We start from the raw sequence: 23,882 nt of genomic DNA, 5'->3' as shown, positions 1-23,882 counted from the left end.
GCCATACTTGCTACCTAGGTACCTAACGTACCTAGGTAGTTATCCCTTGAGTCCATTTGCCGTGGGGGGGTTGCCCACCTGCAGGCTGCGCCGTGACCCAGCGGCCGCAGCTGAGCTGGACGACGAGGCAACAGTCGCATATCATTCAAGTCATTGTTGGGCTGGCTCTGGATTTAAACGGACGGGCGTCACGCACATGTGAGCGCGGCAAGGGACACACAGTCCGCGCCCAACGGCGCTCGGCGACCTCAGGACCCCGTGGCCTCTGCCCTCGAGGACAGGTCGACTCCGACCTTGGTGGATAGGTAGTTATTGTGCCATGGAACCGGCCAGACTGATGATACTGCAATCCCCTGGAACTTGAACACCTTCCAAACTCTGTCTGCCCCGCACCAGTTGACGCCGGCTGGGCGTAGGCTTGTGCCCGACGGCAGACGGTGGCTGAGGACCTGCCCTGGGTGCCGCAGGTCGGTAGATTCTGTCTGTCTCGTCGGTGTGCTCGTGGCTGGCTGGCTTTAGGACGAACATGTAGACCCTGTATGTATTGTCGAGCGAGGGGGCTTGTTGGTCTGCTCTTCGGCCACCTGGTGACCCGTGAACCTGGGTAGCCAGCCAGTCCCGGCCGGCAGGAGACCAAGCGGGAGGCGTGCTTAGTGAGGGTGCCCTGGCGTGCCCTGCGTGGTAAATTCCCGCCCGCGCCTCCAGACGCGCGAGACCCTATTCAGGGTAAGGACCTCTCTCGTCCCTGGGAGTCTGGCTGCCTAGTTCTCCGCGGAGTGTGGCCGAGGGGCTTTTCGACCCCATTGATGAACAAACACATTGCCAGTGTGAGGTCTCACGTGTTGCGGGCTTGCGTTCTCTGCACCGCCCTTGGTCTCGGCCGCCGCCACTCGTGGAAACGGGGACAACAACATCTTTCTCGCATTGTGACGAGGCCGCCAGGCGGACTACGGGGCTTTGGCCCACCGACTGCTCAACAGGCGGTTCATGTCGGTCCCGGCAGCGTTCAACTTGTCCGCCAGTCGTGCCGGATCCTGGGGTTGGTAGTCCCAGGCAGCTGGGTCGGCAGGCAAGATGTGGGCATGCAGGAGTCAGCCAAAGTCAGATCATGAAACCCCCCGGTAAGTGGGGGGCCGAATTGCCAATTGGGGACCATGCGTGGGGTCATCGCCAACGTCAAGTTGGAGCAGAGAGTCGTCTCAGCCCTAACAACAATAGCGGGCGGGCCGTCGCAGAGCCTCTGGACGGCGTTATTGCTCCTTAAGGAGCTTCACGCCGTCTGCTGGACGCTTTCTGTATGCATCGTGCCGAAGCTATTGCTGTGAACAAAGTAGACTCTGTGAGGCGAAAAAGACGATGAGCAAGATGCCCAAGCACAGCGAGAGTCGGGTCACATACGAGGCGGGCGCTTGCTCTTCGGTGATGAATTATCCCGCGGGCCGCCTCACGTGATGCACCCCTCCTGTCCTCGTCGAGCCATCAATGAAATTGTTGAAGCGACATCTCTACCCTTGAACAACTGGGCTGTGGCTGGACCAACGCTGACCTCCAACCCGCCTGCCATTGAGTTCTCGAGCGCACGGAACACTTTTCACTGCATTGTATTTGACATTTTCTTCTCTATAAAAAAGTTTGCTCGATTCAAGAGGCCCCGTTCCCGGCGGCATTGCCGATGACGACGAGGCCAACCGTCCCGTTCATGTTGGATGTCGAGCCCCTTACAGTACTGTGCCGCAACAACCCTTATTGCAAAGCCAACGAGTGGATTCCAAAGGAGCAAAGCATTCATGATGCCATGATGGAATGACGCGCGCGTTTGCATAATGAGACTCGTCTGGGCCAAAGCGGTGCTGCGCCCTCTGGCGGCGCCTCGCCGCAGGGTGCTGCAGCGCCGCGACCTGCATCTCGCCCCCCCCTTTCTCCTCGACGATTACGTTCCGCGGTACCTGACCCTGACGTCCCGAGATGCTGCGAGGAAGCGGTCGCTCGCCTACGCGCATCTCCGCAATTGTAATCTGTGTCCCCGAATGTGCGGAGTCGACCGTTATCAGACGACAGGCATGTGTCTCATAGGCCACAACGTCAAGGTGAACGTTATCGCGCCGCACTTTGGCGAAGGTTGGTCTCGGGCCGGGCGCTCTTCTGAGCGAGACGCGGGAGCTCTGCCATCATGGGATCAATGCTGACCTTGATGTGTTTGCTTACACAGAACCCTGCATTCAGGGCCACAATGGCAGCGGCGCCGTCTTCATGAGCGGTTGCAATCTGCGTTGCGTCTTCTGTCAAAACTATGACATTTCTCACCGGCGTAATGGTATGGACCTCACACCCGAGGAGCTCGGCGAGTGGTACATGAAGCTGCAGGAGGTTGGCGGGGTCCACAACATCAATATTGTGACGCCCGAGCATGTCGTCCCGCAGGTGGCCTTGAGCATCCTGCATGCAAGGGACCTGGGCCTGCGGCTGCCAGTCGTGTACAACACGTCGAGCTTCGACTCCCTGGCCTCCCTCGAGCTCATGGAAGGGTTGGTGGACATTTACTTGGCCGACTTCAAGGTGTGGCACACCGAGACGTCGAAGCGGCTCCTTAAGGCCGACGACTACGCCGCTGCCGCGCGCGAGAGCGTCCGCGCCATGCACGCACAGGTTGGCGACCTGTGCTTCACCACCGACGGAATCGCCAAGAAAGGTCTCCTCGTTCGTCACTTGGCCATGCCGGGCAAGGAAGCCGAGGGCGCTGACATAATGCGCTTCCTGGCGTCTGAGGTGTCGATGGACTGCTTCGTCAACATCATGGAGCAATATCGCCCTGACGCACACGTGGGCAAGGAGAAGCGCGGCAAGGGCGCAAGCGGTGGCATGCGGTACGCCGACCTCAATCGACCCGTCAACAGTGCCGAGGTCTCGTCCATCCGGAGGGCCGCCTCCGAAGCTGGGCTCTGGAGGTTCAATGAGTCGCCACAACACGATGGCTTCGCCATATGAATGGATTGATCCCTATTCAATCGACGCACCAAAGCATGCCACGCCCGCACACCAGGCGGGTGGATCCGGTTGCACAGAAACCGGGGTGGTGGTCTGAGAGCGCCACCGAAAGCCATGGCCAACAGATGCTCCCACCAACGGGGTGGCTGACCCAGCGACATCTCCAGCATCGAACAATGGCCACGCCCGCAGACCTCCTTGCCCAACGACAGTGGACGGGCGACGCATCGAAGGGGGACTGACGGTCCTAGAACCGCACAGGCGATTGCCTTCTAATAGTCGACACCACCTTCTTTGTCTCTTAAGCAAACCAAGCTAGATATGCAACATGCAACGGAGCAAGCAAGCCCTGGAAGGGTCCCGCTTCAAGCTGCACTAGGCAATTATATTATAGTTGTTCGCCGGCGACTGGGACGCGGCTGTTTCATCAACAGTCTGTTCACGCAAGAGTTTTCCCCGTTAGACTTCGTCAACGGACACCGGTTCTTGGTTTACAAGACCGATTCCCCCCCGCGGCAATGGCGGCGATGCTGTATGCGCCATAAAGCCTTTCCGTTTTTGTCTACGGTACCTCGCTCAACTAACGCGCTCAAAGCGGCCGCAAACCTCTCTCTATCTCAACGGACGGCCATAAAGCGCAGCCGCCGGTGGCTGCAGCTATGACAACGCCGCCGCCGTCCCCGCCACAGCGTCTGAACATGGCCGAGTCCAGCACGCCAGCGGGACCATCCCGCCAGCGTGAAAGGAGCCCGCCCAAAGGCACATCGCCAGTACGCACCGACAGCGTTACTAAAGGCCGCTCACAGGGCTGCGCTCCGAGCCCGACTGAGGAAAACAAGCCTCGCCACTACCGAGATCGACGACCGTCTATGGCAACGTGTGAGGCTCTTCTTCGCCCGCGGCCGTACGAGGAGATTGCGGCGGAGATTGCCTATCTCAGTGCCTCCCTAGAGGTACACTCGAGCAACACTAGGGCGCTAATTCGTCGGTACGCGCAGGCCGAGGATGAGTTGCGCCCTCTGGAGCATGTGTGGTGCAAGCAGCGCAGGAGATTGCGGAAACAGCTCAACTTGTTGCGCGTGCAGATAAATGGGGCGGCCACGCAGGAGCAGGCCGTCTTCATCCGGCTGAGCGAGCTGTATATGGAAGCGCAGAGCCGGGAGACGCGGGCGCAACGAAGCCAACAGTCCAAGATCAGCAGTAGCGACCGCAGCTGTGGGGGGTCGTCTATCGACGGTCGAACGAATCCCACCACATCCTCGACGTCGTTGAACACCAGGTCGAGACCGGGCACGCCGCTGAATGCAGAGGCTTTGGAATTCGTGCCCCAGGTCAAAGGCACCGACCCACGCGAGAGTGACGAGTCGATTATCGATGCCGACCCTCATCTGGCGGACGCGTTGAAGGCAACGACTGAGGACAGCCCGAAGGCACCAATAATTGCTTGCGGGGCCGGGGACGACGACACCGACCCGCACGCCATGAGTGGGGGCGACGCCGACTTTGAGTGCAATCATGGGCTGAAATACGAGTTTGCGGTGACACCAGACGACGACGGCGAGTTGAGACCGGTTCCCCGACGGATGCCCTCGGCGCACGAAGATGTTGAGAAAATGCTCGAAAGGCGTCCAAGCTTGCCCAATATGTCGTCACTGTGGCCGGGCTGAGCCACGCACGCATCGGGAGCGGCGAATGGTCCATTTATCAGATTCTCAAGTTGGCGAGCCTGGACTTCTGCATACTGTACGGAGTCTGCTGCGCGTGCTATATACGGGGGTTGACTTGGTTTCTTATCCGGTCTCGTCATGTCACAGCTCTGAAGATATCATTTTAATAAAGCCATTGCTGTCTTCAACGAAGCGCTTGAACTGTGTGCGGGATGTGACGGCCGTAGTCGTGTTGCTGCCGTGGCTTGGAAGCTATGCAAACTCGCCAAACTGACCATCGTCGAAGCCAAGGTCGCGCAGCGACCTCCTCTTCCGCTTGACGTCTTCAGCTGTCGGAGGAGGGGGCAGCGCAAAGCCGCCGCCGGCCGCATCGGCCGGATGTGCCGATGATGATGATGTTGTTGATATCGACGGAGGAGGAGCCAGCGCAAAGGACTGGAGGGATGCCGACTCGGCCTGCTGCTGCTCATGCTGCTGGGGCCGCCTTCTCCCGAACTTGGAGCCGAGGTTGACGGTGATTGTCTCGCCCTCCTTGAGGCTGTAGTCCTTGACAGGCTCCTTGTCCGGATCCGCAGTGCCACCGCGCTGGCCGCCCTTTTGCGCGCCGCCAGAGGAGGAGTCGGAGTCGAGGCCAAGCCCGCGCCTCGCCTCCTGGAGCGCGATGGCGAGATCGAACGCGTCGGAGCGGTCCTCGAAGCCGATGCCGAGGACGGCCTTGCGGCCCTGGTCGTCGCGCACGGTGACGGCGAAGAAGCGGCTGCTGTCGACGACGGGCTCGACGGCCGAGGGGTGGGTGTACGGCGCGGCGGCGAAGAGCTGCGGCGTGGAGGGCGAGGATGTGTCTTCGAGGACGAGGTCGACCTTGAGATGCGATGATGACGCTGACGCTGACGACGATGACGACGACGATGCTGGTGCCGCGCCAGAAGCACCAGTAGCGGTGGAAGAAGAAGAAGAAGAGGGGGTGAGGGAAGAAGCCAGTGGTTCAGAGGTGGAGGTCTCGATGACGCGCAGGCGCGCGGTGAAGATGTGGCGCGAGGGGTCGGCGGTCCAGGCGGTCGCGCTGTGACCGCGCATGGAGGTGAGCGGGGGGATGTTGTATACGTGGACGGCGTTGGCGACGAAGAGGACGCGCTGGATGGCGTCGCTGGGCAGAGCGCGGCCGGTGGCCGGGTCGACGAGGTCCATTGCGACAGAAAGGGGGGGGGGGGAGGGTGACGGCGGCGAAGTCGTGCGTTTGGCGATGGCGGTCGGGGGAGGGGACGAGAGGGGATGAAGAAAGAGGGTGTGAGGGCGGCGAAATAGTAGCTAGGGGCTACCAAGTAGTAGTAATGGAAGGGAAGATTACGCGCGGGCGGTCAAGGATAAAAAAGAGTTGTGCCTGGGGCAGTCGGTCGTGAAAGGTGACATGGGGAGTCGTATTCCTTCGTGGTGGTGGTTAGCTTGCTGACGGTGGTGCTTGGTGCGGGACAAGGGTCCGGGCCGGGGGGGGAGATGGATGGCTGCATGGAGGAAGGCGCGCCGGGGGGGGGGGGGGTTGGCCCTGGTGGCTTCCATCCAAGGTCCTGGCCTGGCTGATGGGTACCTGGTACGTACCTAAGGTACTTTCCAGTCGGCCGAGGAGGGGCTCGACTGCCCCAGCTGAGGTACCAGGCACCAGCTAGAGGTGCCCCGCGATGATGACCTTCATGGAAATCGTTGTGCCCATGAACGACCTGACCTGCCGTCGAGGAGAGGAGCAGTTCACATGCATCTGGGGAGATAAGGAGGCAAAGGAAGTGAGATGAGTTAGCTATTGTTCTTTGAGCCGGGGCTTGTATACTTTGTGGCTTGGTAACTTGCGACTTCTTCCATGTTCGTGAAGCCGATATGGGGATTGAAGTTCCCATTGCCACGAGGGTTAGGTGCCCTGCGCGGCTGGCTCAGGCGTCAGCGGCGGGGATACCTAGCAGCGACCTACCTGTACCCAGCTATCCATGGATAGCTCCACCCGAGCAATACAGCTCCCTTGTCGGTACCTAGAAGCCTGCTGTAAGTGCCTTCCTGATGACCTGAACCTGGTGCGGAAGTTCCAGGGCCCTTAAGCTCTGAAGCTCCCGCCTCAGGATAGGTACTGCCTGAGCACGCACGGAAAGCGCCACTTGACGCCTCCAGACAGCGCCCCGCGGATGGTGGGGCAGCATCTATGATTCTATGTATATTTGCCTGCCCCAGCAAACAGCCGCCTCCACTGACTCACTGTCCAAAATTCCACGCCAGCCTTGGCCATCGTCTCGTCGGCAACCTCATCCCGTCGCAGTCAGTGCACGCACCCAGAGCACCGCAACCGACAATGGCCTCTGCCGACCCGGCCGATGGTGCGAACAAGGCCCTTCCTCTCCCCCCGTCTGAGCGTGCTTGCTGACCTCGCGTGCCTTGTATAGCGACCGTCCATGCGGCGCCTTCGGGCGACCTGCCCATCCGACGACACTCGGTCTCGTCGTCCAACTTTGAGTGCGTAGCCAAACGATCGCCGCCGTACCGAGAATTATCGCGTCTAACAAGTATCTTCACCTTAGCATTGTCAAGACCTATCGCGACCTCCTCGCCTCCGACCCGGACCTCACCAAGCCCGTCGCCGCCATCGAATCCCTCATCGTACTCCTCAACTCGGTGCCCTCCACCACCGTCTACGAAACCCTCGACACCGTCAAGATGCACTCAGACCGCCTCAAGGCCTCGGTTGCCAACCCGGTACCCCTGACCGCCGGCACCGACCTCTTCCTCCAGTACCTCGTCTCCTCGCTTAAGCAGCAGGACGGGAGCTTCGACGCTGTCCGGCAGCACCTGCTGCGCAATGGGCGCCTCTTCGCCGAGCGCGCCATCGACGCCCGTGTAGGCGTCGCCGAGGCTGGCTGGCGTTTTGTCGGCGAGGGCAAGTGCGTCCTGACTCACGGCGCCTCCCGCTCCGTCACGGGCGTCCTCGAGCGCGCCTCCAAGGCCCTCAACGCAAAATTCCGCGTCGTCTACGTGCGGGACGAGACCCGTCCTGAGGAGAGCGACCTCGTCGTCAAGAAGCTGCGCGGCATGAGCATCCCCGTCGCCGAGATTCCTGAGGCTGCCGTCGCCCACGTCATGGGCCTCTTGCGTCAGGTGCACATGGTATTTGTTGGCGCAGAGGCCGTCACCCAGAACGGCGGCATCATTTCCCGCATCGGCACATACCAGATTGCCCAGCTGGCGTCCAAGGCCAAGATCCCCTTCTACGTCGCCGTGGAGACCCACAAGTTTGTGCGCAAGTTCCCGCTGGACCAGCGGGATATTGGCTTCAAGCAGGATGTGCTCGACTTTAGCACCGACGCTACTAGCAAGCAGCCGACGGACGCCGTCGATTATACGGTGAGTTGTGTGGCCTCCTCCGCCTGCATGGCTTCGCTGACTGGCTGCAGCCGCCCGAGCTCATTTCCAACCTGGTGACGGAAAATGGGGTCCAGCTGCCCGGCTACGTCTTTGAGCAGCTCCTCGACATCTACGGCAGTCTTAATGGGTGAATAACGAGATGTTCGATACTTTAGTGGTCAAGCAGCAGTGCGCCGCTTGGCCACATCATGGTTTTCCTTGCTTGACGCTTATGGGCTTGCAATATAGGGTTTCAAAGCGATTCAAAAATACCCGGCACCACGACCATTAAAGGGTTCAGACGCCAACTTACTCCCTCGCGGCCACACAACTAGTGGACATACCTGGGAACGGGCCGATAGAGTATTTCCATACCTGCGCCCAGGGGCTGAAGCCCCTACCATGCTCGGAATATGCGAGTTGCGCAAGTTTGCCGGACCGAGATGGGAAAATGGCACAATACAGAATCAAAGACAGTCAACAATAGACACATAAGCCAAAGCTGCGCTCATACTAGTTTCAATTTGGTGAGCGAGTTTTGTCGCACGCTTTGCTCAAAATGAATGGGCAGTCTGGCCATATACACCACGGTCTGTTGACTCGTGAACAGCAAAACCGCCCCGTGTTACAACCTCGGCATCCTTATTTGTCGTTTCACGCATCCCCGAGCAACCCTTGTATGTCCCTGAAAGATACCTCCCAAAACGTCCTTGGTACCACACGTGCGCTCTCCTCGTGCAGTCACGCTCGTTTCTTACTGGACGTCCCTCACGACCCGGGCGCCGACCCACGCGTAGGGATAGTTGCGCTGGTACCAATTGACGAAGCTGCGGCGGCCCGCGATGCGCGGGTGCGTGGCCCAGGAGCCGCCCAGCACGACGTTGTGCTTGTCGTCGAAGAAGTCGGCCGTGTAGGCCGGGTAGAGGGCCATGGGCGCGAAGCCCTCGTGGCGGCGCAGCGGGGAGCTGGTCCACTCCCACACGCCGCCCATGCCGGCCTGGCCCGCGAGCCGCCCGCCGAGGTGCGTGACGGTCACGGGGTGCCAGCGCTTGAAGCCGACGTTTGCGCCGGCGCGGGCGAGGTCGACGAACAGCTTTTCCTGTTGCTGCTGCTGCTGCTGCTGCTGCTGAGCGGAGGAGGGGGAGCTGCCGTCGACGGGGGTTAGGGATGGGGGCGTTTCTTCGACGCCGTCGTTGACGAGATGCCTGGGATGAGCGGAGCGTTAGCCTCTTGTACTTACTGTTCGATATGTCTGTCCCCTTTTGATGACTACGGAATGGAGGGTGGAAGTTTTGAGATTGAGTCACTGGCGGGTTTCCCCCGCGTCTAGACGCCGAGGAGAAAAGGAATACTAGCAAGGGGCCATTGGGTGGGATAGCCCGAGGTCTGAGAGCATCTCTGAAGAGACCTGGGCATAAAGAAGGAAGCGTGCCCTGCCCCGAAAGTTACTCACCCGTTGACGGCAGGGACCTTGTTGGCCAGCTTGCTGTGCGTCGACACCTCGGTCTGGGCGTCGACGTAGGCGTAGATGCTGCGCGCCTCCTCGAACGTGGGGATGCGGCCGCCCATCCACGACGCGCAGCGGGCGAGCTCGTCGTACGAGGCGAAGACGGGCCAGTCGAGGGCGAGCCGCAGGGGTACGAGGCCGTAGACGGTGCGCACCGCCTTGTCGCGCAGGAAGGCCTCGGGCAGCGCCGAGAGGATGCCGCTGCCGCCGCTGCCGGCTGTGAGGGAGCGGCCGTGTCCGTTGGCGCCGTTGGTCGGAATGCCGTTGCCGTTGCCGTTGCCGTTGCCGGCTGCTTCGTGGCCGTTGACAACGTCGCCGTTGGTGTAGCCGTTGTGCGGCGACGGCGGCGGTGTGGTGGACCAAGAGGCGGGGATCTGGGATACGTTGGTGTCGTACATGTATTGCGCATACTGGACGTGATATCAGTGTCATGGAGAAGGAATAGGGGGAGGGAAGGGTGGTAGGATACGGGGGTAAAGGGGGCGTACGCACCTCTTCGTTGGTGATGGGACGGCCCTTGGCTTGAAAGGCGTGGACGGCCTCCTTGCGGGCGGGCTTCTCGTTGTCCCTAGTATGATGAATTCATTCAGTCAGTGTTTTCTAGTTTTATGCTTCACGACAAGAGCAGCGGGAAGAAAGGCCTACCAGCCAAAGTAACGGCTCGTGTCGGTGCCGTCCTCGGGGTCGTCCATGCCGATGGTGATGGTCTGCGCAGGCACGTCGAACCACTCGTTTGCGACGCGCGCCTCAAACGCCTTCTTGGCCATCATCTCAAAGTCAGGCGTCGCGGCGTGCGGCGGCGGCTGCGTGCGGTCGCTCTGCAGCATCATGTAGAGCAGCGTCTCGATGTGCATGAGCTCGTGCTCGAAGCCGACCCAGACGCCGCGCGCGACGTCTCGCGGCATCATCGTCATCGCGCCGCTACCGCCATCGCCCCCCGCGTACAGGCGGCGGAGGCGGTCCCGCACGCGGCCCTGGTACGCGGCGATCTCGACGACCGGGGGCCACTCGTCGGGGACGGGGGAGTGGTCGTGGCACTTCTCGGGGTTGTCCACGTCCGGGTCGATGCCGCGCTCGAACATGGACACGAAGCCGGCGGGCTCCGTGTGCGGCTCGCCCGTCGTCTTGGTCAGCTGGATGTCCAGGAAGGTCGGGATGTGGCCCAGGTAGAAGATGCACGCGTTGCGCAGCTTGATGGGCTTCTCGTTGAGCTCCTGCTCGGGGAGCATCCCTCGCGTCACCACGTCCCACGCCTGCCACAGGGCCTCCCAGTCCTGCATGGTGGGGAGCGGCCCGGCGGCGTAGATGCTGGGCACGCGGCTGAAGGGGAGCTTGGCTCTCTTGAGCATGTGGAGGCCTTTATTTTGTTAGCTCTCGACGACCTCGCTCATCACATGTTTACGGTGATGGTGGTGGTGGTGGTGGTGATGGTGATGGTGATGGTGATGATGATGATGATGGTGATGATGATGACGATGACGATGACGACTCTCTGCTCTGGTGTGTACTCACCATACTCGCCGTGGCGCGTCCACACGGCCTCTTCTACGAGGCCGGCTCCCTTCCAGAGCTTCTCCGCGCCAAGCTTGGAGTACTTGAGGCTCTGCTCGATCTTGACGCGCTCGCGGGCCTTGACGACGGAGCCGAGGACGGTGGTCTCGCGGACGGGGGCGACAAAGGCCTGGTGGCGGCCGCCCTGGTCGTCGTAGACGTACTCGCCGATGACGACCCACTCGTCCACGTCAAAGACCTTTTCGCCATATATCTCATTGGCGTGCGCGAGGCCGTTGAGGATGAACCTAGGGGTTACGGTGAGCGGAGGAGACGACGTGGGTAAGGGTTTCAGATGGAACACTTACTGATGAGTCACGCCCTTGCTGTCTGCACAGTTTGTGTAAGTGGATGTCTGGATGGATCAAGGGATTGCAACGAACCGTTGTATGCACGGCTGTAGTAGAGCGTTGTCTTTAGCAAATGTCATCTGCATGCAGGGTCCAGGCGCATGGTGCGAGCTTACTAGACCTTGTCCGGGTCGCCGCACGAGTCGAGCCCGACAATCATGCAGTCATTTTCAGACTGAAGCAGGTCCGCAAAGTCCTGCAGAAACTCGGCGCCCTCATCGCGACTGAAGTTTCCTATATTCATCGGCCGGTCAATGACTTGACACGATCGTGGGATGAAGTGAGTGACCCTGAAGAGGTCGAAAGTCACCACGTACCGATGCTAGATCCCAGGTGCAATATGCACTTGGGCCGGCGCAGGAGCTCCCGCTGCCTCAGCCACTCCTTGCCGTCATCGTACGTGCCCAGCAGGCCGTGGCACGAGACGTGCGTGAAAGCCGGGACATGTGCGAGGGTGCGCTCGAGCTCCTTCTGCGACAGGTCAAGGGCGTAGTAATCGATAGGCTTGGCCTGATCTTCAAACGCCTGAAGGAGGAGACAGACCTTGCGCAGGTTCCTGTTGCCGCGAGCACAAGGAGAGAGAGAGACATATGGTCAGCCTCGGTCGGGGATATAGCAAGGTCAAGGGCGCACGGCCAAAAGGGGGGGAGGGGGGGATCACGCAGCCCAACAAAAAGGCCGGCTTGTTTGAATCAAAGGACGAACCCGCTCCCCAGTTCAATCACCATGGATCCCGCTGGGATCTTGCTCGCAAGCTCGGCCGACGACCGCTTGAGCAGCTCGATTTCGTAGTTGGTGAGGTAGTACTCGTCCAGATATGTGATCTGGGTTGGACATCATCCGAGGCATGAGTTGGACCGGCCATTTCAAATAGGGGGATATTTTGTTTCTTGGTTGTCCCTTGCTTTTTTCTTTCCTTGTAGTTTGTTCCAAACGGTGGGCGGGGAGGGATGCAGAGCTTCTTACACGCGCTCTCGCTGTCCCGGGACGAGGGGAGGAAGGGGGGGATGATGGCGGTGGTGGTGGGCCGAGGAGGGGGGGGACAGCAGAGGCAGACAAAGGGCAGCGGGCGGCATGCAATCGAATACGTACATCTTCAAACAGCTGCAGGCCCTTGGCGTCGTACAGCAGCAGCGTGGGCAGCGACCGGGCGCCGGCGCCGGCGGCCGGGTTGAAGAGCGCGGCGAGCTCGTCCTTGAGGTTGATCTCGACCTTGTCGCGACGGATATCGATGATGTCAAGGGCCGGCGCACCACCATCACCAGCACCAGCACCAGCAACAGCTGTCGCCGTCAGCTCTTCAGGCTGACCGACGTCCATTGTGGTGGTGGTGGTGGTGGAGGCGGCGTGGCCGGCAAGCTTGCTGGCAACGATGGGCACGCGGCCAAGGAGCTGCTCCTTGACGGCAGGCATGATGATGGCGCGGGGGAGGTGGGCGATGATGCGTGCGTGCGTGCGTGCGTTCGTCCGTCGTCTTGGGGTGTAAGCGCGCGTTCGTCAGCGCTGCGGTCGAGCAACGTTTTTGGGAGCAGCGTGGGTGGGTGGTGGCCGTGCTGCTACTTAATAAAGAACAGACTTCCGGGAACGGGGAGGGAAACGTTCAAGATGGGGAAGGGGATAGAGGGGGGAGGAGTCTTCTTCGAAATCTGATGACTGGGAGATGGGACAAGCTTGCGAGTTTAACATGTGGCAAGGGGAATAATAACGCGGAGGAGCCGGGCCGTGCAGGCTGACCGAGATTGATGGATGGGCATACTACGTATCTAGATGGATGGATTGCCATGGTAAGGGCATGGCATGGCATGGCTTGGGGGGGGGGGCGGCGCGCGCTTTGTCACGGATAATCAGTGATGGCATCCGTCCATCCATCCATCCATCCATCCATCCCGCTCGTGGCGCCCCCGATCCGCCACAGCATGCAGCCCGCACGGTTCCATCGTTGGAGAACAACGCCAGGCACGCAGCGAGCTCTTGGTGGGTGTGTGCAGGCAAGCAGGGTCAGGACAAGACAAGCCACATTTCCAGTCCTCCTCCTCCTCTCTGCCGCCGGCGAGAGCTGCTCTAGTCCCCAGAGCCGAGTGGGCTGACCATGCACACACATCCCGCGGACGTTGAATGGCTGTGCGTCAAACAACAAGTGTGGAGGACTGACTACGTACGTACATTGTACGTGCAAGTAATAAGTAACCACCAACCGACTACTAGCCTGGGCTGGGGGGTGGGAGGAGCCACTTTAGCTGGAGGGGCAGCGGCGGGCATCCACATATCCGTCGTGATGATGACGATGATGGCAAGCAAGGGTTGTCCGTTGCGGGTGGCAGATGCGGGCGGCGTTTGAGTGCTGCCGATGTGGGCATGTCTGGCGCCGCGGGGGAACCGAATCATTCATTGCTCTGATGTTCTTCAGCTTCAGCTCGGGTGAATTTTTGTGACTTTTTTTGCTCAGTCTTGTTCACGGACGAGCATATGTGAAACGAGCGCAAGACGTCGATAGCGGAGGGGTTTCCAAGGGCGCGGCCTGTCAGACGATGATGCCGCCGCCGCCGCCGCCGCCGCCGCCAGGCACGTACATACAGAGCAGCCGCCAACTGCCAGGCACATCCGAAGTTTGGAGACTTGGGTTCTGGCCGCTGCGGGGGACTCGGTGCAATGCTACACTCGTCCTGTCTTGTTATGGAATCACGCAGCTAAAGCTCAACTGCGGCATCAGGTCGTAATGCGTGTTTGGCCGTTTGATACTACCACCACGACGACGGAGCTCGAGCGATCAAGATGCTGGCTGCAGTAGCTGGTATCTCCTTCGTAGGCGGCCGGGGGTTCCACCAGACGCGGGACGAAGAGACTCGCCGCGCGTGTGGAGTGAAGTAGCGGTAATTCCAGTAGTAGTAGCAGTACCCTACCAACGCGCATGTGGATTGCCGACGGCGCGGCATTGTCCCAGCAGCTCGCCTCTTTCATGCTTTCCTTTCCCCTCTCTACCCGCCTTCCGAGATGCCGGGACTGGTCGGGGGGAAGGGAGGGAGACGTTCGGCCCGTCGGCGGGTGTGTGTGCGGTGATGGGCCGGCAGCAGCGGAACGGATAACCCATGTTGGTGAGTGGTAATGACTAGTAGCGGATGGATTTGTCAAGGGCGCGCGTCTTGGTGCGTGAGCGGGCAGCTGCTATTAGTAGCATGGCTTTCTGCTTTCTCCTCTTGCCCCCCCCTGGCTTGCCCCCCCCCCCTTGCTGACCACCGATGTGCCGACCGTGAATGCGCCGCAGCGAACGAAGCTCCGGATGTGCACGATGCGGCTTGTGCCAGGGAACCTTGTCCCTCGTTGACAAGCGCGTTGGGGGAAACTAGACACATGCAGACTGCGCGGAGACGAGAGGGGAGATAGAAGTCGAGTCTATGACGAAAGTGCGCCCACGATGGACCACATTACGGTACATCCACGACATTCGAGCCCCAGCTCTTCCGCTGTCTGTTTGATCGCTGCTACTACGAAGTACTGTACTGTACTGTACTGTATTACTGCTGCCATGGTAGTGACTGTGCGGACTCCGGAGCAACAGCAATGGCATGAGGATTGCAACGGGGTGCGCCTCTGCCGAATGCTCGTGCTCCACGGGCATGAATGACACTTTCGCTCTCTTGCCTGCCTGCCCGCCTGCCCGCCTGCCTGAAGCCGGCCCTTGCATGACCTAGACCGAGGTGACAGTTGCCACGCCCGTCGACACGACACAAAGTTTCCGGAATCAAACGTCCTCTTATTTGGGGCCTCATTTTTTTTTAATCTCGGCCTGCTTCCAGGCTGCCGCTGTGCAACCCTCTCCTGACGTCTGCGTGCATGATGAACCGGAAAAGCACAACACGTTATTAACGGAGGACGTCGGGCCCGCTTGCACATGCTCGTTTCGGCCGAAGCGTTGCCCGCGTTTGCTGCGGCCTGGGAAACGGCAAGTCATGGGACCAGACGGCATTCGGGGGGGCTTGCTTGTGCCGCCGACATGACCTTGCTCACATTCCTTCCTCCGAGAAACGTCAATCCTGCCGAAACGGTTCGCAGGTTGAAGATGCCATATGCACAACTTTGATCTCTGGAGTCCTGAATCGCCAGCGGCCGTAACCCCGCCCCTGGCTGTGCGGCTGAAATCCAGATCCCCCCTCCCCTGGCCCCCAGCTCCCCCATCAATGCGTGGGCGGCTCAACGCCACTTGCTGGGGGGAAGAGAGCCATGTTCCACTTGCGGCTTGTTGGGGCCGCTGGCCAAGCTCATCTGTCAGCGGCAGCACCATCATCATCATCATGGGAACATCCAATGTGAAAGCTGACAAAAGGGGCACAGGGGCATAGCCGATGAAGAGACTTGATGGGCTATCAAGGGAGGAAGCAGAGCTATAGAGGTGGCCGAGCGAGAGAGAAAGAGAGCAGTGATAGAGCTGGCCAACTGGGAGGCTGGCCAACTAACCCACCAGACAACAATGGCCATGCCCAAATCGTCGTCCACTGCCAGGGATCGTACTACGTACTACACTTCCCATGTAAGCGCGCAAGTCAGGAAACAATTTACTGCCCTGCTCGCCTCTGCCCGTGTACAGTTACCAGTATACAAGTATTATGACTCCGCCCCGTGCCGCCGTCCTCCGTCTCCCTCTTCTCTGAATGCCGCGACAGGCCGTCACCCACCTCCCAGGGTCCAGTTACCTACTACCAGCTTCGTATCCGCGTCTGCTGTCCTCGCTGCAAAAACCCGCTCGTCTGCCCATCTGCCGCCGCCGTCGCCCGAGAGCTCGCCGCCAGCCTCATCGAAAGCCCCTCTGCCGCCCTCGCGCCGTCGAGTCGAAACGCGCCGCCGCCGCCGCCGCCGCCGTCGGCGTTCATCAACTTGCCTCCCGCCACGACGTAGTGTCTAATACCCGGCTGTGGCTTGCCGTTGCTCATGTTGTGTGGTGCCTGTGGTCTGCTGCCGCCGCCACCACCGCCGTCGCCGCCGCCGCCTTGCTGCACCCTGCTGAACGCGCCCATGATCATGACAAAGATCCGCAAGATGTACACTATCGCCGGTATCTTGAGCGCCTCCAGCAATGCTTCGTCTGCGCTTTGGGGATGCGCCGAGGGGCTGGCGGCGGCGGCGACGGCGGCGGCTGGTGTAGAGCCCTCCGTGTCTACCGACTCCGTGGCTTCATCGCTCTCGGCTTCTTCGTGGCTACTACTCTCGAGTACCACCAGAGTCTCTTCCGTCTCTTCCATCTTGATTGTCGCGCGCGGGGTCTGGCTTATGTTTGTCGGCGGCCGGTGGAGGTTCTCCGTCGTCTGTCTGAGAAGTCGTAGCAGCTCGTCCTGTTGCCTCACGGCGTGGAAGCTCATCTGCCGGGTCTCGGGCCGCTCCTCGATGGCATCCAGCCGGCCGGGCCCAATCATCATGCCAGGGCCAGGCCGCCTCCATCTCGGCGTGTGCGTATCGACGGTGAACCTCGCCGGCGTCGGGTCGGGGGCCTCGACGGGTGCGTTTTGCAGGTTCTCCATCTGCATCGTCATGTCCAACCCCTGCGCGACCGCGTCCAGGCTCTTCTCGAAGACGTGATCCCTCTCAAAGGCGATGCACATGAGCGTCGAGTCGTCTTTCCTGCCGAGGCCGCGTGACGAGAAACGCTTGAAGCCGTGTCTGAGCTGCTGGCCCTTGCTCTGCAGCCTGCCTTCCATCTCGACGCGCAAGTACAGGGGCCGTCGACTGTGCTCGAACGCGAAGCCCGTGCGGAACTCTGGGCTGTGCGCCTGCTCCGGGTCGAGGCAGTTCTCCGTCAGCTCCCAGTGCAGCGTCCGTAGCCCGTCGCAGCCCTTTGGCTTGCCGACGTTGCCCTTGAAGACCCAGCGGCCGACCTTGTCGTGCGAGCTGGTCGACTCGTAGCCCATGCCCCCTACCTGCACGCTCGGGACCCCCAGCGTCGGCGTGATCTTCATGTGCCGCGTCTCGTTGCGCACCGTCTTGGTCCCCGCGAGGAACCTCGGGCCGTAGTAGTCTGTGATCTGTACCGCGTAGTCGGACGTGAGGTCCACCTTGTCGGCGGCGCGCTCCTTGCGCGGCGGGGCGGCGAGCGCGTACGACGACTTGTCCTCGCCCACGGTGACGAAGACGCTCGCGTGTTCGAGCCACCACCCGTGCGGCTGTCTAAACGTAATGTCCATGTAGACGATGCCGGCCGGCCGCTTCTCGACGCCCAGGACCCCCCATTGTGCCTTCTTCCAATGGTACTTGCAGTCGATGTTGACCTTGCCGATGGTGGTTGAGCCGAGGCAAATATGCGACCCGCGGGCTGCCTCCTGATCGAAGCGCTCAAAGTCGTTGCGGCCGAAGCGGCGGATTCCGAGGACTGGACCTAGCGGCCGGGACGGAGAATGCGTCTGCTGTTGATGTGTAAGAGGAAGAGCAGTAGTATACTCACTCATGATGAACGTCCCAGCCAAGTGCCGGCAGGTCAAGGACTTTTGAGTCAAGGACTTGAGAAAACGAGTCGAGGGGTTTGCGACTGACTGAGGTCCTTGGGTCAGGCGCGTCGTGGCAAGAAAGGCCGGAAGGGCGACCCTGCAGACAGACCATGGGACAACAGCCCGGCCTGATGTATGGCGAAGCAACAGGCGATTTCGCCTTGCATTAGGGGCATTTTCTGATGCAACACAACAAGCAATAGTCATCCTGAGAAGGCCGCCCAGCAGGGGGGTCATCAGCCTCTCAGCCACGCCCACAGCAGCTCATCGCCCGTGCGGCTGAGTCGAGGTCGAGGCCGTCTTTGGCTCCCTCTCGCCTGCATGTCGACCTGACACCATGTCGTGGATCGTCGCGCCCGGGGTGTTGCTCAAAGTCCTTGCCACGCATGTACATACAACCAACTCTCACCAGACTCTTCAAATCTGGTTGACTCTGCGCCGCGACAACCCGTGATAATATCGCTCACGCACGATGGACGCGTACGAGAGACTCGGTGGCCCTCGCTTTCGCCCTGGCTTCGCGCCGAAAGGCGATAGAGACGCCCGTCAGCAAAGACAGCGCCCGAAGATGCAGCCCTACTATCCGCCACCGCCGGGTACCTTTTACCCTTATACCTCGGCGACACAAGCTGCGTCCTCGTCGCAAATAGGGGAAACAAAGGCCAGCGAACCTGGATATCCCGCTCCATTTCCCATCGACTCGCCAAATCCCACATCATTCTATCCTTACTCCTCATCGTCTAAACCCTATCAGAGCGACATGGGGTACCAGCCGTATCCGCCTGCTCAGGAAGAGGGCCGTTACCAACCATACCGCCCTCCTGGGTACCCCAACGTCTCTCAGAGCACTTTCAACCCCTACGCCTCCAACTCGACACAATCTGACGGCTACACATACCATGAACAGCAAGGGAGCAGCTACCCCCCTCCGCAGGCGCCGCTGCAGGACCCGCTGCAGCAGTATAGCGGGCTCTATTCTTCGAGACCCGACGCGAAGCAGGACCTCTACGGCGTTGATGCAGAGAACGGTCCCCGGAGCAAGGCCTTGAAGCAACCAGGGTCAGCAGTCAAGGAGCCCCTTACTTTTGAGTTGAATCCGCTCGAGCCTCAAGACGTGACCGTCCACATGTCCCTCGATACGACAGACGACCTACAAGATGCCCTCGAAGAGTTCTCGCGGCTGCGGCGACTGGGTCGCTTCAACGACGCCGCTCGACATTTCGAGAGCCACCTGGAGCACTTCCTCGACAACAAATACGTCATGACGCAATACGGTCGCTTCCTCAGCGAGCGAGTCAACTCAAAAGAATTTACCGAGCTCGCGAAGCGGTTTCCCCCACAAGAGGCCGCGGCCGACGATGCATTAGAGCTGAACTGGGATCTGCTAGTATATATGATGGGATTGGAAAGCGACATTGACACCCCGGTGTTGCAAGACGTCGACAAGCTTGGTGACAAGGCGCTGGACCTGTTGCAGGAGGGCTTCCCGAACCTTGACTCCACAGAGGTGAGCACGTGCAGCGCATGACATGAAAAACGTCGTTGAGTGTTGACAGCAGACTAGATGGAGCTGTTACATCTCGTGCTCATAGTTTCCGCTGCCTCGCTCGACGACCTTCAGGAACGCTTTAGTCCCTACACATTCGCCGACCTCTATACTCACCTATGGAGGCAGGGGATGGTATGGGAGCTATGCAATCTCTTCCTGGCCCTGGAGCCCATTTGCGGCGTGGAAACTGTCTCGAGATTGCTGTTACCGTATGTCGGCTACAGTTCGCTGTCGTCTGACGAAGACGTAATTCAACGCCTGCTCGCTGATTGGGACAGCCCAGATGAGGCATCTGCATTCGCTCTGGTCGACCTCTTTACTTCACTCGCACTTGCGTACATGGCGCTTCCCAGGAAGAGAAAAGCCATTGACCTATGCCTGGACCACGCCAGCAAGTATGCCAGCGCCCTGATATCGGGGGACACGCACAACCTCAAGTCTCGTCCCTGCCTTCGCTACACCATGGCCGGGGTTCTGCTAGAGAGCTATAATGACGACGTGGGCGAACAACGGCCGATTCCTCTGGCACTGGAGTCTGGCTGTTATGGGAGTTTCTTCGTCAGCAGATATCTCTTTCCGCGGACCAGCCTGCCTTTGTATGCGCCTCTGGAAGATGAGAAGCCTCTGTGGCTACCTCGCAAGACCAAAATCACCCAAGCCGCAAAGCTCACCACCAAGGCAGTGATGAAGGCGGCAGAGGATCTAGGCGATGTGGAACTGCAAGAGGCTTGTATCCTCGAAGCCATGGAGCAGGGCGAGGAAGCGCCTGAGTTAGTCGTGGCAAAGCTCGATGCCATGCAGGCCACCGTGGGCAGTGGTTTGGCGCGCCAGACCAGGTTGCTGTTCCGGTACATGCTCAAACAGACGCCATCATCCTTGGAAGTGTTGAGGCGCGACATCCTCACTCAGGGCGAGACGGGGCGGCGCAGTACCTGGCAGGACTACGCCCAGTGCATGATCATTCGCGCCTTGACGCCAGGGAAACGGGCCAAGGAAGCCTACCAGAAGAAAGCGGATGCGATTGAGGAGCTTCTGGAGCCGCGGGAACGGGAGCGGCAAGTCGACAGGTTGCAGAGCGGCGTCTATCCTGTCGAACCCTACAACGCGCCTCCAGAAAAGCCCATGCAGCAGCAGCCGCCACAGCCTCCGCCGCCTCTGGCGCCTTCGCTGGCGCCTTCGCTGGCGCCGCAGGGGCCCGTGTACTTCAATCTGACTGTCGTCAACCCGCCCGTCGAGCTCGATTCCGCGCAGTTAGCCAGCAGATATAAGCGCGGGAATTCGGACAAGCAGAGCACAAGCCGGAGAAAGAAGGAGGTGACGTGGAAGGCAGACGCGAAGCTTGCCACCAAATTGGGTCCGGAGGACGACGATGTGATCGGTGCGACGGTGTCTGTGGTGCCAGACCTGCCAGCCGAAACTCCCAGCGCACCGTCTAAATAGTCGAGGTCGAGACTCCAGGCTGGTCTGCCACGGCTGGTGCCGAGAGCCGTACGTTGAACTTGGCGATACCAGCGAGTCAAGTAAAGGGGGTTTCAGGCCCTCAGGAACGCACGCACCTGACGATACCATTCCAATTGTATGATACGATACCTCAGGCCTGGAACATGCATCGCGACTGCCCTTGACGTGTGGTCGCCGTTGTGGAGATCCATACCCAGACTCCAGAGTCAAATTGGGGAAGGAGCTACCTAGGTAAGGGAGCCAACAAGGAGCTCTCGGAGGGCAGCAGCGAGGGCAGGGAAGAACGTACATACCTAGGTACGCGTATGAAGTAGTATGAAGTAACTACCTGATAGGTAGTAGTACTAAGTTGGGTACCTAGTACCAAAGTTACTGTGCACTGTAGACATTGCGGCTCGGCTGCGCCTTCCTCAGCAAGGCCGGATGGATGGCTAGTCCGTCACCTGCAGACTCGCAGACTGCAGGAGTGCTTCATGTCTGCCTCATGTCTTGTATCATCGCTGCTGTGCGCGCGCCGCATTCCGCGAGGAGATGCCGTCACGCAAACGCCCAAAGTTAGATGAGTTATTAGTATCCTGTTTTTGACCTGACCCAACGCTCAGGCAAGTCTGGAGCCCCTGGCGTCACCACGCCGCCCCCCAATGTCCACTGACGACCAATGACGTCGTTTCGCCCCTCCACCGAGAGGCCTCACAAGCTGGCCTGGCGCTTGGATGGCCAACCAAGGTCCCTGGCGACGCATCAGGTCATGCAGACGGCTCTTCTGCAGCTTGCAAATCGTCGGTTGGGAGCTGCATTGCTTATTTTATCCGTCCACCCTGCTCTGGCGCGAATCCATTGGCCAGGTCCAAAGTGAACCCCCGACCCAGAGAGAATCGGCAGCAAAACGTCGCCCCGGTATTATTACCGAGCACCTTGGTTGAATTACCCCGCGACGCACTGCATCATCGAGCATCTTCACCTCAATTTCTTTCCCCGACAACCCCACGACACCAGCGCAGCCTGTGCTCACATCAGTCATGACGTCAGGACACAATGTGAGTCGCAGTTCTTCTCCTGGCCTGTTGCGGGGCGCAACCTGAGCTTTGTCGCTTACACCTCATAGGATCCCAAGCTCTTGTATGCCGTGGATGGCATCAAGGCATACCACATCGCCAACGGCAATGAGGAGTCGCTGACTCCCACTGGGCCTCAGACTCTGTCACTTCTCATGGTCCCTACGTCGTCTGGCTTCGCAGATCCCAGCGGTGTCGGTAATGGCGAAGAGGACTTCTACCTGCACCTTCATCTTCCTCCCGAACTCGATCTTCCCCTCCCGGCCACCACGCAGATATACCATCAGCCACCCACGAGTTATTTGATCCCTCGCTGGGACCTCGGGCCCGATAGCGGAGCATTCACGCGCATTGAATTTCCTGCTGCTGGTAGTAGGTCAGGCATCCAGGAAGATGTGGATACCTTTGAGACGATCCTGGCCCAATGCACCGCTTTCCTCGAGAGGACGCCTGCCCCGAGACCCAGGAAGTCCAAGGCTGCCGAGGCCAAGGCCCGCGAGGCCGCAGGCGATGAATTGCCACCCTACAACCCGGCTGACTATGACCCGGGCGAAGGATACGTCCAAGGGAGCCATAGCTCGTCGTCGGGCAAGGGCGGGCGCATTGTGCTCGTGGACGAGGAGGACGGCAGCGTCATAGGCGAGCTCAGCGATGGCTTTCAAGTTGTCGAAGACGGTGCTGTGCGACCGGGATCCAAGGGTACGCGAGACACCCTGCTATGTGTCGAGCTCCGACTGACTAGAGATAGATCCCGTCGAAATTTCTCTGCCCGCGGACGGCACTCAGAACATTGCTGTCCAGCCTCTCTCCATCGAGGATGAGCTGCACCCTGCCTATCGAAAATCCACGTTGGTCAACACCGCCAGCAAAGCGTCCCGCTTCATCATCACCACATCCGATTACGTCACCAAGACTCTGCAGTCGCAAGCCGACAGCTTCACGAAGAATACGCAGCCCGTTGCCAAGCCTGTGAGCTTTAGCCCGACAACGCACGCGCATATCCGACGCATCAACCAGTTCTCTACAAAGACGGCCGGGCTGTCTGCGACGACGGTCGGGTCCATCGGCAAGGTTGCACAAAACTTTGGCGCGCACGTCACCCGGCGCAAGGACGGTAGAGCGCGGGGCTACGACAAGGACGGCAACATGGTCGAAACATACAAACCGGGAATGCTAAATAAAAGCTTGATGGCTTTTAACACGGTTGTCGACGGCATTGAGCAGGCTGGGCGCAACCTGCTCACAAGCACGTCAGCCAGCGCATCGCAGGTCGTTGGCCACCGCTGGGGCCCCGAGGCTGGAGACGTGGCGCGTAATATTGGCGGTGGCTTCAAGAATGTCGGCCTCGTCTATATCGACGTCACGGGAGTGTCTCGCCGAGCGATCCTCAAGAGCGTGGCCAAAGGCATGGTAGTTGGTAAGGTGAAGGGCGGCGGCGAAGTCATTGTGGGCGGAGGCGACGGTGGCGAGGCAACAATTGCGGCGGGGGGAAGCGGCGGCAGCATCCCGGCCCAGAGCACATTCGGCGATTCTGCGAGCGTTTCCGGTGGGTACAGTGGCAAGGGAAAGATGCCCAGCTCCTAAATTTGGAGGGCTGCAAGGGAGAGTGCAAGAGGCGGATTGCCATGGAGACATGACAAGGACTTGGGGAGGATGGATCGACAAGAAGCCCTAGAGAGTCCTCATATATGCAACATCATAATGAGCATGAGTTGTCAGCTCGCGAGTTTGAAATTGCGTATCAAGGATGAGCAAGACAGAAGACGTACATGCGTGCTTCTTGGCATCTTCGTGTAGAATTATGCCTCCGTGGCTGCCGCCGCCGCCGCTGTTGTTACGAAGGTATTGTAGGGGCGTCAAAGTTGACGATAGGTCGGTCACGTGTGAGCGCGGAGCTGCTGGTAATCCA

The 23,882-nt window shown here is 60.0% G+C and overlaps 9 protein-coding genes across 9 annotated transcripts; 5 read left to right on the top strand and 4 right to left on the bottom strand.

Moving 5' to 3' along the window:
* Nucleotides 1–1,823: 1,823 nt before the first annotated feature.
* Nucleotides 1,824–2,985, top strand: JDV02_003066 ([Formate-C-acetyltransferase]-activating enzyme; the record flags this gene model as incomplete). The annotated part of the gene is made up of 2 exons (XM_047984152.1): nucleotides 1,824–2,118; nucleotides 2,210–2,985. The coding sequence occupies 2 exons, from the start codon at nucleotides 1,824–1,826 to the stop codon at nucleotides 2,983–2,985; spliced, it is 1,071 nt and encodes a 356-aa protein (XP_047840125.1).
* A 518-nt stretch (nucleotides 2,986–3,503) lies between these two features.
* Nucleotides 3,504–4,652, top strand: JDV02_003065 (uncharacterized protein; the record flags this gene model as incomplete). The annotated part of the gene is made up of 2 exons (XM_047984151.1): nucleotides 3,504–3,517; nucleotides 3,581–4,652. 2 exons carry the CDS (start codon nucleotides 3,504–3,506, stop codon nucleotides 4,650–4,652), a joined length of 1,086 nt encoding a protein of 361 aa, XP_047840124.1.
* A 252-nt stretch (nucleotides 4,653–4,904) lies between these two features.
* JDV02_003064 (uncharacterized protein) lies at nucleotides 4,905–5,840 on the bottom strand (the record flags this gene model as incomplete). The annotated part of the gene is made up of 1 exon (XM_047984150.1): nucleotides 4,905–5,840. The coding sequence occupies one exon, from the start codon at nucleotides 5,838–5,840 to the stop codon at nucleotides 4,905–4,907; it is 936 nt and encodes a 311-aa protein (XP_047840123.1).
* A 1,052-nt stretch (nucleotides 5,841–6,892) lies between these two features.
* GCN3 (translation initiation factor eIF-2B subunit alpha) lies at nucleotides 6,893–8,667 on the top strand. The gene is made up of 4 exons (XM_047984149.1): nucleotides 6,893–7,009; nucleotides 7,076–7,145; nucleotides 7,211–8,030; nucleotides 8,081–8,667. Exons 1-4 carry the CDS (start codon nucleotides 6,985–6,987, stop codon nucleotides 8,180–8,182), a joined length of 1,017 nt encoding a protein of 338 aa, XP_047840122.1. The 5' UTR covers nucleotides 6,893–6,984; the 3' UTR covers nucleotides 8,183–8,667.
* Nucleotides 8,668–8,784: 117 nt separating this feature from the next.
* On the bottom strand, nucleotides 8,785–10,886 carry EGT1_2 (Ergothioneine biosynthesis protein 1; the record flags this gene model as incomplete). The annotated part of the gene is made up of 4 exons (XM_047984148.1): nucleotides 8,785–9,235; nucleotides 9,484–9,947; nucleotides 10,030–10,105; nucleotides 10,183–10,886. The coding sequence occupies 4 exons, from the start codon at nucleotides 10,884–10,886 to the stop codon at nucleotides 8,785–8,787; spliced, it is 1,695 nt and encodes a 564-aa protein (XP_047840121.1).
* Nucleotides 10,887–10,927: 41 nt separating this feature from the next.
* On the bottom strand, nucleotides 10,928–13,220 carry EGT1_1 (Ergothioneine biosynthesis protein 1; the record flags this gene model as incomplete). Its single annotated transcript, XM_047984147.1, has 7 exons — nucleotides 12,531–13,220; nucleotides 12,144–12,262; nucleotides 11,756–11,994; nucleotides 11,555–11,672; nucleotides 11,472–11,485; nucleotides 11,397–11,418; nucleotides 10,928–11,336 (listed from the first exon to the last, which is right to left on the bottom strand). The coding sequence occupies exons 1-7, from the start codon at nucleotides 12,849–12,851 to the stop codon at nucleotides 10,928–10,930; spliced, it is 1,242 nt and encodes a 413-aa protein (XP_047840120.1). The 5' UTR covers nucleotides 12,852–13,220.
* A 2,909-nt stretch (nucleotides 13,221–16,129) lies between these two features.
* JDV02_003060 (uncharacterized protein) lies at nucleotides 16,130–18,090 on the bottom strand (the record flags this gene model as incomplete). Its single annotated transcript, XM_047984146.1, has 1 exon — nucleotides 16,130–18,090. The coding sequence occupies exon 1, from the start codon at nucleotides 17,867–17,869 to the stop codon at nucleotides 16,130–16,132; it is 1,740 nt and encodes a 579-aa protein (XP_047840119.1). The 5' UTR covers nucleotides 17,870–18,090.
* A 147-nt stretch (nucleotides 18,091–18,237) lies between these two features.
* Nucleotides 18,238–21,241, top strand: JDV02_003059 (uncharacterized protein). Its single transcript, XM_047984145.1, has 2 exons — nucleotides 18,238–19,415; nucleotides 19,473–21,241. The coding sequence occupies exons 1-2, from the start codon at nucleotides 18,381–18,383 to the stop codon at nucleotides 20,895–20,897; spliced, it is 2,460 nt and encodes an 819-aa protein (XP_047840118.1). The 5' UTR covers nucleotides 18,238–18,380; the 3' UTR covers nucleotides 20,898–21,241.
* A 158-nt stretch (nucleotides 21,242–21,399) lies between these two features.
* Nucleotides 21,400–23,733, top strand: JDV02_003058 (uncharacterized protein). The gene is made up of 3 exons (XM_047984144.1): nucleotides 21,400–21,955; nucleotides 22,024–22,672; nucleotides 22,722–23,733. Exons 1-3 carry the CDS (start codon nucleotides 21,938–21,940, stop codon nucleotides 23,555–23,557), a joined length of 1,503 nt encoding a protein of 500 aa, XP_047840117.1. The 5' UTR covers nucleotides 21,400–21,937; the 3' UTR covers nucleotides 23,558–23,733.
* Nucleotides 23,734–23,882: the final 149 nt, after the last annotated feature.

Source organism: Purpureocillium takamizusanense, chromosome 2 (assembly GCF_022605165.1).
Source record: "Purpureocillium takamizusanense chromosome 2, complete sequence".
Taxonomy (NCBI): Eukaryota; Fungi; Ascomycota; class Sordariomycetes; order Hypocreales; family Ophiocordycipitaceae; genus Purpureocillium; species Purpureocillium takamizusanense.
The sequence above is the reverse complement of the archived record's forward strand: the minus strand, read 5'-3'. Positions and strand labels throughout refer to the sequence as shown.